This window comes from Cutaneotrichosporon cavernicola, assembly GCF_030864355.1.
Source record: "Cutaneotrichosporon cavernicola HIS019 DNA, chromosome: 4".
Classification (NCBI taxonomy): Eukaryota; Fungi; Basidiomycota; class Tremellomycetes; order Trichosporonales; family Trichosporonaceae; genus Cutaneotrichosporon; species Cutaneotrichosporon cavernicola.
Genome location: NC_083396.1, coordinates 522,777 through 536,363, shown reverse-complemented (window position 1 = coordinate 536,363; position 13,587 = coordinate 522,777). Strand labels below are relative to the sequence as shown.

The window sequence follows — 13,587 nt, the reverse complement described above, 5'->3', positions numbered from 1 at the left end:
TTGAAGTTATGACATGATGCTCTGGATGTTGGCTCGGTGCTAGTCGGGCAACCTGCTACCGTCCTGATTCAACGTGCCACTACGCGTCGTAGACCGTGCATGCGTCTATCTAAAGCACGATCTCAGCCTGCCATACGCCCCTAAGGGAATTAAACCCGACGACCTTCCACCCCTCCCGCCCCGCTCTCTTCCAATCCTCAACACTAATCTCCCCTTCGACAATCTCTTCTCTCTCGAGCAACTCGGCCCTAACCGTACCCGGGAGCAACACGCCCGTGGGGGTGACCCACTTTCCCGCTCCCACGCCCGCCTCCTGGGGCACCAAAACAGCGATATTACTAGTCACCGTCTCGAGAACCTTCTGCCCATCATGCAGAAGAACCTCACGATGTTGACCAGGCCCGCGGGCTGAAGCGGCGTTATACACGTCCCGCTTCTCGGTCTTGTGTAGGCGGAACGAGAGGTCACCGTCTTCAGTGGGTTCTGTGTCGAGGTAGATTGGGCGGGTTGGGGCCGGGTTAGAGAACGTGGAGAAAGGGATCGGAGGAGCAGGGAGGGCTTGTACTTCCACCTCGGGACGGAGGAGGATACGGACGCGCCAGTCCCCCGGTCCCTCCTTATCCCGGGATGAGAGGAGAGATTCCGTTGCTGCCCATAACGCTTCCTCTCCCGGCCAAGGACCCCAATCCGCACCGCGGCTGAAGTGCGTGTGCGCGGCTAGGAGGCGGGCGACGTGCCGCTCCCACAGCGGGATCGAGGCGCGTGTGAGTGGTTTCGTGGGGTCGGTCGTGTAGCGCGCTGTGGTGAAGAGTGCGGGGGGGTCAGTTGCAGTTGCAGCAGTAGTAGCAGGCTAGAGTCAATTATGCATCTGTCTATGCGCTCGCCTTGAGGCCCAGGTCGGCCGGCTTGACGTCGTCCCACTTGAACCCGTAGCCAGCGCCGTTCTGCTGTCAGCTGTTATCAAAGCGACCGTAGCTGCGTGGGAGGAGAACGACGTGGCAACACTTCGTGGAGCTCAGAAGCGGCATACCTCCTCCCGTCATACATACTCACTGGGAGAGACCACTGGCGGAGCGCCTCGACGGCCGCGGGCCCCCACTCGGCCGCACGCGCCGCGTTCGTGTTCCCCTCGCTGGGCAAATCGATGATACGCAGAAGCGAGAGGTTCTCGGCCTTGATGAAGCCCGACGCGACAGCGCCCTCGAAGAGAGTACGCAGCGGCGAGTAGAAGTTGTTCACTGGTGTCAGCTCTAACCGCGTCAATACAGCTGGGACGTACTGTTCAGCACGATGACTGGGAGCGAGTGCATCCCAATCTGGTTCCACGTGACCATCTCGAGCAACTCCTCCAAGGTCCCGTACCCACCTGGGAGCACGACGAATCCGCCAGTGCTCAGCTGCGCCATCTTGGCCTTGCGCTGCTGTCAGTCACTCCTAGTAGTAGAACGCACCTCATGCATGCCGCCCACCACTTCCATCGTGAGTCGGCCATCGTAGTTGTCCGCGAGGAGGTCCTTGCCAATACCTTCGGCAGACTTGGCGTTGGCGGCGTGCGCGGGGTTGGCGTCGCGCGAGGGCACTGGCGTGCTCTCGGCCGCACGTGCCATGAGGGCTCTGGGAAGGACTCCATGTACGCGTCCACCGGCCTCGAGGGCGGCGTGCGAGACGACGCCTAGGGTCAGCTGAGGTCGCGGACGAAGGTGAGAGCTTAGTGATGTTGGTGGGGAGGAAGGTCGGAAGTGCCGCGGCTTCACCGCAATGACGCCGAGCACGGTGATGGTGGCGGGGAAGTGGCGAGGAAGAAGGAACAGAAGAAAGAGAAACGAGAGACTCACCCATGAGTCCACGTCGGCCGCCACCGTACACGACGGGAATGTGTGCGTCCGCGAGCGCCGCACCGACACTCGCGGCGGCCGTGGCGTACATTGCGTCCGCACCCGGAGACGAGGCGCAGCTGACATCAGCTTGACAGAGCACTCGGAGCTCACAAAACACAGACAGGCTTACCCTCTCCATCCTCGTGGGTGAAGGGGGAAGGAGAGGAGCGGGCTGGTGTGCTAGACATGGTGAGTGGTTATGAGGGGTGAATCGAAAGATCAAGCTAACCCAAAAGGCCGTAATGGTTGGCGGCCGAGTGCGGGGCCCTTGCCACATCGGACTTTACCACGTGGATAGTCTCCCACGGTAGATGTACACGTCACTTCTCTCCTTTGCCACGCGCTCTTGCTAGGCCAGTGCTCGCTCATCTTCTCAACTTCGGCACGCGTCCATCTCTTTAGCCCTCTTCCCTCAATCTCCCTCACACATTCGCCACCATGTTCATCATTGTGCGTACTCGCTTCCCCGTTTCTCGCGCGACCACGACTCGTTGAGACATTGTGGAGATTGATATAGGGCCTGCTGCTCCCGTGGCTGGCACTTTGTCACCTAAACAAAAAGTTGGCTGACAACAGAACTGGTTCTGGGACATCCTCGCCCAGCTGGGTGAGTCCCTGATATGATATTGCAGCACTAACCCTAGGCCTCATGAACAAGAGTGTGTAGCTCAGTCAGGTTCACGCAGGAGCTAACAACAGACGCCAAGCTCCTGTTCCTGGGTCTCGACAACGCGGGCAAGACGGTGCGTAGATGGCGGGTGGCAGGGGCGACGGTGACGGTGACGGTGGTGGCAACGATGCGGGGGGCGCTATGACGGTCGATTCTGTGACGCCGTATGCCGCTGTCGTGGGGGTCTGACGCGGCGCTGTGTGTGTGGTGTAGGGATCAAGTTGTTGCAGATCAGAGCTCTCACTGCTGTGCAATGTCTTCTTCGTCACGCCCCTTCCTCGGCTGCACAACGCTACCCGGCCGCTCGCGCACTTGTTCTCGCTGACTCCAGACCCTCCTCCATATGCTCAAGAACGACCGCCTCGCCACCCTCCAGCCCACGCTGCACCCCACGTCCGAGGAGCTCGCGATCGGCAACGTCCGCTTCACGACCTACGACCTTGGCGGACACATGCAGGCCCGCCGCCTGTGGCGCGACTACTTCCCCGAGGTCGACGGCATTGTCTTCCTCGTTGACGCTGCGGACACCCTGCGCTTTGGCGAGAGCAAGTCCGAGCTCGACCAGCTGCGTGAGTGGCGATTCTTTGTGCCTTGGGCCACCCTCTGCGGCTCGCTATGACTGCCCACTGGCTTTCCTCGACCCGCTGACACCAGTCTCGATTGAGGAGCTCGCCAACGTTCCCTTCCTCATCCTCGGCAACAAGATTGACGCCGTCGGTGCCGTCTCGGAGGAAGAGCTCCGCCACCAGCTCGGCCTCTACCAGACCACCGGCAAGGGCAAGGTGCCCCTCCGGGACATCCGCCCCATCGAGGTCTTCATGTGCTCGGTCGTCATGCGCCAGGGCTACGGCGAGGGCTTCCGCTGGCTCTCCCAATACGTGAGTGTGGCGACTTGAGGCTGTGTACTTGCACCCGTCTTTCAGCTTTCATATTCTGGACGTCTAGCTGACAGCAGATTTAAGCCACTTTGTGGCGCTAGAGGCCTCGGCCCGCGGCTGCGGCATGCATTGGGACATATGTGACTCGTACCCCAGCTGCTATCCGTTTCACTGACATGATGCATAACTATGTGGGTTGTATTAGAACAATGAACTACTCGCCGCGGCGCGCCCGCGTCCTCGTCGTGCGCTTGAGTGGGCTACCAGCCGCCGTGCTGGCCACGCTGGGAGTGGGACTCCCCTGCTCGCTGGTCGCAGTACGCCGCGTCCGTCGAACAGGCGTCTCACTCACGTCGCTCGGTGCCTCGCTGGGCGCGCGCACACTCTTTCGCGTAGCCGGCGTAGCGGCGGCCTTGCCGCGGGTGCGCTTCGCTGCAGGCTCTTCCTCAGTCTTGGTGGCCTTGCGCGTACGCGGAGTCTCCCCAAACGCCCCGGGGATCTGGGGCTCCAGTTCCTCCTCCTCGACAGGCTCGACCGTCGACGCCCTTGAACTCGCGCGTACGCTCCGCCGCAGGCGAGGTTTTGGTGTCTCGACAACGGCCTCGGCCTTCTCGCTCTTCTTGGCGGTGCGCCTGGGCCGCACTGGCGTGGGCGCAAGTTCGCCCTCGGGGATAGGTGCCTCTGATGGAGCGCGGGACGCGGCACGCACGTTGGGCGGGGTCACCTTCTCCTCGGGCGGCTGGGAGCGGTTACGCGTCGAGCGGCGCAGGGGCGTGTCGTCAGTGTCGTCCTTGATCACCTTCTTGGGTTTGCGGGCCGGCTTGGGCGTAGCTGCGGGCTGGACGAATGGCGACGCGCTCGGTCGAGGTGGCGAGGCTAGGCGCACAGGCGCCGGCGACCTGGTGGGGGACGTATGCCGCGAGCTGACAGACGGTGCTGTCGAGTCCGCCTTGGGTCGCGGTGAGGCGAAGCGAGGCGGCCCACCGAACGGCGAGGCCGTGCCGTTGCGCGCGGGCGTGTCCAGGCCGAGAGCGCGTTGAGCGACGCGCACGGGCTGGGGCGCAGCCGGCCCCGGCGTCGATGGTGCCGGGGCGGCTGAGCGTGTTGGTGTCTCGACTGCAACGTCAGATGGAGCGGTAACAGCGGGAGCGGGCGCCGCCACATCCTCGATCGCTGGGATGGCGGGAGGGAGCTCATCGACCATCTCCCATGAGCTGGCCATGTCGATGTCGCCGTTGACGGTGGCGGTACCGTTGGCCAGCGCGCCGCGCTTGTAGTCCTCGCCGAGGAGAATGCGGCGCTGCGCCTCGGGCAGGATGTCGATGAACTCGCGCACCATCTCGCGGCGGCGCTGGCGGTCGGCTGGGGCCGAGTCGCTCGCGAGCTCGCGGTCAAGCGCGAGCGTCTCCTCGTACTTGCCGGCATGGACGAGGCGGAGAGTAACGAGGTCATGGAGCAGCGAGCGCGCAGGTGGCGAAATCTCGCGCGGCGGGTGGGCGAGGAATCGCACGAGGTGTGCGCTCTCCTCATCATGCATTGCGAGGTGGAGGAGCTCGCGCAGCGCGCGCGGTTGCGCCGTGTGGGTCCCTGCCCCCGCTGGCGTCCGCGGAGCTCCTAACGCCCAGCACCAGACGGCTTCGCGGCCATTAGCGCGGGCGGCTGCGTCGTTGAGAGAGCGGAGGGTGCCGAACGCGGCGGACATGCCGCTAACACTGGCCTTGGAGAGGAGTGCAGCGCTGCGTTCCGTGTCGCTTGAGAGGTCGCGCGCGTCGAGGAGAGCGTACACGAGTCGGAGGGCGGTGGAGGGCGGACTGATGGCCGTTAGGGTGCGCACAACCTCTGGGACAAAGTTGAGCTCGGAGATGGCGGGGTCGGCGAGTGCCGCCACACCATCCGCGTACCGCCCATGATCGAGGAACCAGTATCCGTCCATGAACACGCGCCAGGTGCGGGGGAGGCAACGGGCACGGACAAAGGCCGACTCGCTGTCGGCCTCGGACGCGCTGTCGAGGTCCATTCCCCCGGTACCGTTGGCTGTTGGGGACACGGCCTGGTCGCGCACGAGGTAGTAGAGGAAGCAGTCGCGCTTGAGGCGGTCGATGCGCGCGGTGCTGTGGATCGCGTGCAGGAGGCGGCGGAAGGCGGCAGGCGTTGTTGGGGGGTAGAGCGCTGGGCCTGGAATCAGCTTGAAGAAAGCAAACAGCTGGCCGAGTGTGTTATGACGCTAGTAGTACGGGTGTTGCAATGCGCTTGAAGCACATGAGGAAGGATACCTTCGGGTAGACGCCGCGCACTCACCATCAATCTCCGCAAACGCCAGGAGACGATCGAAGAACAACCTCCCGTCCGGCGACGCCTTTCGGCGCGCGACAATGTCCGCTGCGTCGCGGTACGGCGCCGACCCGAGGTCAAAATACCGCAGCACGGTGTTTGGGAGCGCGTACTCGTCTGCACTCATGTTGTTGGGGATGTGTCGCTTGGATCAATAGGACAACTAATATCCACAGTAACCAAGCTGCCCAGATCCCAAGATCCAAATCGAAGATCCACAACACGCCACACAGGCCACGTGGCGGGGTTAGCGGAAATACCGGATCTGGCCGGTGGAGGTCGGCCACTTGGGCCAAGATCTTGCGACCTTGATTCAACTATACATCTAGTCGCGATGGTGCTGTTCTTCACGTCCAATGGTGCGATATAGGTGGGATGAGCTGACCCTAGCGGTTTCACCGCCAGTGACTATCTACATGTGAGTTGAGGTGAGAGCTGTCTGACGGCAGGGGACGGGATAAGGTCGAGAGTGCGTTGGCAGTTGGCGGGGCTGATGACAGACGAGGATCTGATCAAGTACGGCCTGCCCACTGATGTTTGGTTCCACGTAGAGTGAGCTGCCTTGCGCAATGGCAGCTGACGGCAGCAAGTTGTCTTCGGCGCACGTTTATTTGCGACAGAGCGAGGACGAGCCGCACGGGGCCTGGAATGCGCTCCCGGCCGCGCTGGTGAATGACGCTGCGCAGCTCGTCAAGGCCAACAGTATCGAGGGTTAGTATCCACTGGGATTAGGGGTGTTGGGTGGTCGTGGGAGGTGGAGGAAGGTGGGGTGCGGCAGGAAGGGGTTGGGGGAAGACGGACGCTGAGTCTGTCACCGCCAGTGTCGCCTCAGCTGAGATGGCTACACTAGCTGACACCAGGCAACAAGAAGGACAACATTACAGTGTGTGTTGCACTGACAATCTCTGACGCAGATCATCTACACGCCGTTCACGAACCTCAAGAAGACGGGTGACATGGCCGTGGGGCAGGTCTCGTTCCACTCGGACAAGAAGGTCAAGCGCGTCAAGATCAGCACCCGGGACAATGTGGTCGTGAACCGGTTGAACAAGACCAAGGTTGAGCGCGAGGTGGACCACGAGTCGGAGCGGCAGGAGCGCCTGCGCGTTGAGGGACGGAAGAAGAAGGCTGAGGCGATTAGCCGGGTGAGTCGGCTGGTGTTGTGGGGTGGGCGGTGGGGCCCGAGTGGGGGACAAAGAGTGGAGAGCGGAACGTGGGAAGGAGACGGGAGCGGAGTAGCGTTGGAGAGGAGAGAAAGAGGGGGGTGAGGGACGGTATGAAAGTACTCAGCCTGACCTTGCTACACCGGCTGAGAGTAGCGCGTAACGCATCCTAGCCACTGCAATTCGCACAATGTCGAAGGAGATGTACGGGGAAGCGGGAGACTAACCAAGGCACCCAATGGATAGCTGACAGCAGCAACAAGAAGAGACCGAGCAGAAACGCCAGTGGGCGGCAGACAAGGCCGCGCGCTCCTACGATGGCATGTTCTCCGAGGAGGCCATCGATGGGGCCAAGGAAGGCTGGAGCGACGACGACTTTATGTAACAGTTTTTGTCCTTGTCTCAAGTCTGCCGGCCTTGGCACGTATGCATCCATCTACCGCGGCTGATGTGGAAGGATCCGATGTGCCGCTCCGGCCGCTCCTCGAGCGCTTGGTAAAGCTCCCGACGATAGTGAATGCTCCGAGGGAGCTAAGGGGTATAAGGGGGAAGAATGAATGTGCACGTTCAAGGGGCAGTTACCAGGCGATCAGGAGACTTGGAACTGCTGGGAATTAACCAAAATGCCCGCGCAGTCCCGCTCGGACAATGTACATCTTGTGATATCCCATAAATGCGATAATCCAACATGGATTGAAACTGTACTGTCGACGTTCATCCAGAAAAAGCTAGATACCTTACTCTTTTCACGTTTCCACGTTCAGACGTTTAAATGCCATCCAGCCCTAACATGTCCACGCCATCGGGAAATGTTTTGCAGTATTCCACGGTTGTTGAGGATACATGCTCCAAGACATGTGGCAGAATGGTCGAGTGCAGGACAGTGCCAAGGACAGGGAGGCGGGAAGTCAGTTGCCGGCATGGTGACATGACAAGGCCAAACACACCAAACACAGCAAGTTGTTTGCTGTGGCGCTGCTTCATTATTGGCGGAAATGCGTTTGCTGGCCTCTGCCGCACCCACGGTATTTAGTACTTGTGGCAGGTGTGATTGGTTGAGAGTGGGGGGACTGTGGGTGCGTGGTGCCACAGATATGACGCAAATGCCAAAGACAGACACAAGAGTACAGTAACAGGAGCGCCCGTAGCACCAGTCGAATGCTTGGGAAATGGCACAAAAGTAGAGAGCGCATTCCGTGCTCGTGATACGGCTACAAATCGTGGCCCGGTTGACGGACGTCTAAATTACCTCGCGAGTCGTCATCTATGGCGAGTCACGCTGATGGCGCGGCCCTAGTGCTGAACGGCGTCGTGGTGAACGCGACCGAGAATGGGGACGTTTACGGTCCGCCGAGCGCGACACCCTCTCGCCTTCATCCTCGTCTCGGCGCTCACGGTCATCAACACGGCGCTCAAAGTCCATCCGGCCCCGAGAAGGCGACGTCGAGACATCCCGGCGATCATCCTCGCTCTGGCCCTCCTCGCCGGTGTCGGGCTTGCTATCGCCGTTCTCGTCAGTCGTCGTGCCCGCTTTCTTGCCTTTACCTCGCCGCCGCACCGTCTTCTCGTACACGCACTCGTGCTCGCGCTTGATCTTGATGCACGCCTCGCAAGGAGTCGTCCCCGAACACTTAACCTTGCGATTTCGACACGGATGACAAGATATCTGTTGGCGGCTTCGCATCTGCTGCCCTGGAGGGCGCATTGGAACCGGGTAGTACCTCGGCCCGTACTCGCCTCCCATGTAGGGGCCCATGGGCGGACCACTCATATGCACCGGGTAGTGTGGCGGGCCAGGCTCCATCTGTGGCGGGTAGCCATAGCCTGGTGGCGCGCTGGGACGGTAGAAATCTGGTGGGTATGGGGCCACGCCCAGGCGGGGGACTGGATCAGAGTGGCTCCGAGATGGGCCGTACGGTCCGAGATTTTCTCGCTTAACATCACGCTCGTCCCAAATAGGTTGGGGGCGGCTGTAGCTTCGATCGACAGAGGGATGACGATCATGCGGTTCGCGGCGGCCATCATGTGGTTGGTTCCACTCCAATGGGTCGGGTAGGTACATTGGTATTTGTGAGTCTTAACCGTAAGCGTGCAAGCTTTCGCCAAGGAATATTCTCGACGACTTACACGTTTTGCCCTCGATCCACACTACGCCATGTTGTACGGCCTTCATGGCGTCGTGATAGCCCCGGGTGTATAGGGCAGTGTCGTTGGCCGACAACCCCTTAGGATTATATTTCGGCGCTGGAGTGAAGTAGGTTGCGCTTCGATTACTGGTATTGTTAGCAGTATATCATCGCAATAGAAAGAAGGAGGAAACTCACGGTGGCATGGATGGAGGTGTTGGGTGACTGTGAGGGAGGTCGTCACGCCCTCGACTTTGAATGGCTCGAGAGGGTGGAGGTAGTGGAGAACGAGGACGGGCGACACCACGATCGTAAATCCTGGATGGGCTGCCGCTTCGGGAAGAAGCAGTGATAACTTCAGCCATGACAGGTGCAAGGCCCATTGGTGGCTCGCGCGACGGTTGAGGATAACCATGCGGGGGATGATCGTGGATAGGCGGCGCCGGCCCGGATGCAGATGGACCCGAATGATGAGGATGTGGAGGGGGAGAAGGGTACAAGCTGCCTTCGCGCTGTGGCGGTCGATCTGGGATGGGGTAGTCGCGGGGATAGTCGTAGCGGAAGGCCATTGGCATCCGACGAGGGTCTTCACTGTCCGCCGCTCCGGGCCCTTCTTGGATGAACCACCGGTCGTAAGCGCGTCCACTATCATAGTCACGCAGCTGGCGGTCGTCTACAGGGTCTTTGCTATGGCGTAGGGACGTAAGCGGCAGCTGTGAAGTGCGGGAACCATCATACAATAAAGGCGGGGCATAGCTAGGAGGAGCCCCAGGATGCGAGTGCGAGTATCGGGGATGTGAGGATGATGATGATGACGATGGTCCTCTCCCTTCTGGAGGGAGTGGCCCTGGAGATTGTTCTCGTCGATATGCAAAAGATGAATGTGAGTGTCGATGTTGTTGAAGTGCTGGAGGAGGAGGAGGGCCAGAGGCGGGGGGAGTGGCACGGGCGCTGTGTGAAGTGACAGGTGGGGCGTTTTGTCCTGGAGGAGGCGAGTAGCCGTCTCCTGCACGCCTACGCGATGACTGTCCGTCCCCGCCACTCATGAGGTCTGACACTGCGATAGAAGGACGGCGCCGTGGAGGGGCCGAGGGGTCAGGCACGTCGCCTCTACCGCCCGGGGCGGTCATGTGTCGTCGACGAGCAAGATGAGGGTGGCAATGTGTGGTGCGGTGGTATCAAAGGTGTTGGTGATAGCAAAAGCTGCGAGACCACAAGTTGGTCCCAGCGTGGAAAGAAGTGGCGCTCGGCCCAAACTACGAGGCCAGTCCTTGTTCTTCGAGCTCTGTCGTGGGGCTGGAGGAGTCTGGTGCGCAATTCAAGTGCAAAGGTGGGTGGTCAATTCACGGCCGCTCGGATGACAGGTCGGGTGCAATTGACGGGTGACACGAGATCACGGCAGATAGACAGACACAAAGACACTTGGCGATGACGATAGCAACGATCGTTGGGAGCGTGTCGTGAATGCGCTCTGGTGGTGCGAACAAAGGGTTTGTTGATGACAGCCGAGGGGTCGTGGAGGGGCCAAGGTTGAGGTAGGAAACCCAGAAGATGAAAGAGGCGAGAGGAGGAGAAGATCAGAGGGGGAGAAGGGGAAGCGAGGGGAAGAAGGAGAGCGAAAGGAAGAGTGAACACTCGAGAGGGCGCGGGTACTGGTCTTAGTCGTTCGGCGATGGTTGGGTCAGGGTAACTCGCAACAGCCTCGGGTGTTGGATCAGGCGTGAGACACCATCTGCCGCCGACCAGGACCAAACTTTGGGTCGGCGGATCCGGTTCGTTGGTTCTGGCCCACGCTGTTTCAAGCTTCCGCGATCGTGGCCCCAATTGACAGTTGGGACGCGTGGACGGAGGTCGCAGTAGGGATCGGGGCCAACCACGCGTGCTTCCAGTTGTGGTTGGGGGAAGCTCTCTCGCTCCGCGCGGCCCAACTGGTTTGGGCACAGAGAGAGAGATTGAGAGAGAGAGAGAGAGAGAGAGAACTAGGTATACGCTCAGCTGAGGGTTGGCGGCACGGCCAAGCCAACAAATGCCAAAGGTGTCAGAGTGAGGGACCGAGGCTAATGCGATGTCGTCTGCAGTGAGGCTGGGCTGTTAGGTAATGAACCCAGGTCCAGTTGATCTGGGGTTACCGAAAGTTGGTGTTCGGCTGCTAAGGGAGGGGACGAAATGCACGCCAGGCCGGCGTTTAACGTGCGCCGAAGATTCCGGAGTGGAATGGTGGGGACTGGGTGCGCGCGGCAGCGCACCAGCCTATGGAGAGCAGGAGAGTGAGACTGGGGTTGGGGGGCGGGAGAGGTGGGGGGGGGGGGGGAGGGAAGGTGACTGAAGTGGATTGGGACACTATACTATGGTGGACAGTGGAGTGGCAGAGAGTGGAGAGGATGAGGAAGGTGAATGATAGTCAAACTAAGGCTGCTCGGACCTGGACCCGGGGTGGGATTATGTGTTGGAAAGTGAGCTAAGCAGCTAAACAAGGACACAAGCCTGTCATGTCGTTTGGACCTTGAGCCCTCATACCATACCCTCATACCCTCATACCCTCATACCCTCATACCCTCATACCCTCATACCTCCTTGCTTCCTTACCTTACTCTCTCTTACCCTTCATACCATTTTTACCTCCAACAAGGTTGGTTGGACAGGAACGACGCGCGCACGCGTGGCGCCAGCCAGGTCCATTACAAACCTCTTCTGATCCTTTACACAACTTACTGTAGTCCACAATCACTTTGGCTTAACCTCAACACCTCGGGGGCCATCCAAGGAATTCTCAACCTCTCCTCAGCTGCCTACACGAAACTATTATTCACTCTAATCCAAAATGATTCAAAGGGGCGGTTTGGTTTTCAGTATCACACAGACCTTGTAATGCTGGGACCTTTGTTTTGTAATGTTGAGTGCATGGGTACAGGGGTACGATTAGGCATTGGGGGTTCAGTTGAGCGACTACGGTGGGCAAGTTGAAAGTTGCTTGCATGTATCCCTTGTGGCCTTTGGGGGATAAATAGGGGGGCCTGTTACCCTGCCCCTTGGAACAAGTAACCCGCATGGCCTCATGGCCTCATGGCCTCATGGCCTCATGGTATCATGGTAGCCTTTGGCCCTTTTTGTCATCAAAATACAATATCATCAATATGATGATCTCCCCGACCGACCTATTCCCTCATCCCTTTTCCGTAACCCCTTCTCTACCCTTATTCAGTCTTACAAACGAGGTGATCTACACTCTATAGGGCACTTAGGGGATATAAGGGCTTACGGGCCTAAGGCGATCATTCCGTTCCCTACCTCCAATTCAGGCCTTGGCCCCCCTGAACGTTCACCACATTCCCAAACACTGGCACTAGGTACATCCATTTCAAGTCATACTCTTATGTTCTTATCCAATTATACAATTATACAACAAGAACAAGGTTATAATGCAAGACCTCCAAGCTCCCTCTCCAATCACTTCCAATCCTCTCCAACTCGGCTACTGTTGGTATGTGCTAAAGAGTCTGAAGATCCTGACACTGCCACGCACAGCTAACGCCAAACACGCGCACAGAGCCTCCAGTTATTCTCCAGTAGGACCAAAGGACCAACAGAAAGACAAGCTGTGGCCAGGAGGAGGCCGGTTCCAGGTACCACCCAAAACCGGCACATACGGCACGAGATCCCCAACCCCCTTTACAAACAAACGCCCCCAAGCCTTCCCCCGCGCACCCGCAAACCCACCTCGGCTCACAACCCGCCGCCAGACCGATCTGGGTTGGGAGGGGGGGGGGGGGGGGGGGGGGGGGGGGGGGCAGGTTTACGGTTACCCCTGGGGGAAAATGTGGCGCCGAGATGCATACACCGAAGGCTCAAACTCGAAATCTCACTTTTGCTCTAAAACCCTTCTTTCTCCATCCCTTTCACCCTTATAACCCTTGTCAGCTTGTCAGTCCTGGATCCTGGATGCTGAATAGTTTGTTAGTTTGCAGTTTGAAGCTCCACATTATCCACTACTGACCCACTGAGAGTACAGTACCTTTTCACACACAGTTTGGAAAAGGTAACCCTGAATATGTGGCGGTTCTTTACAGGTTTGCAATCACAGCTGAACGCCATGACTATACGCCCAGCCCACCTGTCAGCAATCTGGAAGCTTACTCAGACTCATGCTGAGGTTCAGGCTCAACGCCACAATCCGCGGTTCATGGCCGTTTTTCTGATGGCTGGCGAGAGAGGACGAGAAGACATGAGGACGAGAAAGTCAGGGATTCCAGAGCTTCCGAAGAGCGTCTCTTGCAGTTGACGTGCCGTAAGGATATACGCCACGGCACCGATTCCCTTAATCAGGTGGGCACCCAGACATATGGCATGTTGGCAGCTGGCAGCTGGCAGCTGGCAGCCACTTAATAAGGCTATCTACAGGGCTGTTGGGCTGTTAGTAATAGATAGGGTCAATGTCCGCGGCAACTGGCGCTCCCACCCCTCCTTTCCCCTCTTACCGTACCCCCTCGCCCGAACCCCCACCCGCCACGCACGCTGTCGTCACCGAAAGAACAAGAGCCGAGG

General features: G+C 59.4%; 5 protein-coding genes across 5 annotated transcripts; 2 read left to right on the top strand and 3 right to left on the bottom strand.

Annotated features, from left to right (window-relative positions):
• Window positions 1-872: 872 nt before the first annotated feature.
• Window positions 873-2,065, bottom strand: CcaverHIS019_0402200 (uncharacterized protein; the record flags this gene model as incomplete). Its single annotated transcript, XM_060600031.1, has 6 exons — window positions 873-944; window positions 1,054-1,238; window positions 1,280-1,418; window positions 1,452-1,672; window positions 1,836-1,954; window positions 1,989-2,065. 6 exons carry the CDS (start codon window positions 2,063-2,065, stop codon window positions 873-875), a joined length of 813 nt encoding a protein of 270 aa, XP_060456665.1.
• Window positions 2,066-2,315: 250 nt separating this feature from the next.
• SAR1 (uncharacterized protein) lies at window positions 2,316-3,508 on the top strand (the record flags this gene model as incomplete). Its single annotated transcript, XM_060600030.1, has 7 exons — window positions 2,316-2,327; window positions 2,454-2,484; window positions 2,522-2,536; window positions 2,577-2,620; window positions 2,879-3,116; window positions 3,202-3,425; window positions 3,503-3,508. The coding sequence occupies 7 exons, from the start codon at window positions 2,316-2,318 to the stop codon at window positions 3,506-3,508; spliced, it is 570 nt and encodes a 189-aa protein (XP_060456664.1).
• Window positions 3,509-3,639: 131 nt separating this feature from the next.
• Window positions 3,640-5,883, bottom strand: CcaverHIS019_0402180 (uncharacterized protein; the record flags this gene model as incomplete). Its single annotated transcript, XM_060600029.1, has 2 exons — window positions 3,640-5,600; window positions 5,724-5,883. 2 exons carry the CDS (start codon window positions 5,881-5,883, stop codon window positions 3,640-3,642), a joined length of 2,121 nt encoding a protein of 706 aa, XP_060456663.1.
• Window positions 5,884-6,090: 207 nt separating this feature from the next.
• CcaverHIS019_0402170 (uncharacterized protein) lies at window positions 6,091-7,304 on the top strand (the record flags this gene model as incomplete). The annotated part of the gene is made up of 8 exons (XM_060600028.1): window positions 6,091-6,115; window positions 6,147-6,174; window positions 6,206-6,225; window positions 6,257-6,308; window positions 6,343-6,467; window positions 6,617-6,639; window positions 6,671-6,901; window positions 7,176-7,304. 8 exons carry the CDS (start codon window positions 6,091-6,093, stop codon window positions 7,302-7,304), a joined length of 633 nt encoding a protein of 210 aa, XP_060456662.1.
• An 879-nt stretch (window positions 7,305-8,183) lies between these two features.
• On the bottom strand, window positions 8,184-9,251 carry CcaverHIS019_0402160 (uncharacterized protein; the record flags this gene model as incomplete). The annotated part of the gene is made up of 3 exons (XM_060600027.1): window positions 8,184-8,995; window positions 9,047-9,192; window positions 9,244-9,251. The coding sequence occupies 3 exons, from the start codon at window positions 9,249-9,251 to the stop codon at window positions 8,184-8,186; spliced, it is 966 nt and encodes a 321-aa protein (XP_060456661.1).
• Between the last annotated feature and the right edge of the window lie 4,336 nt (window positions 9,252-13,587).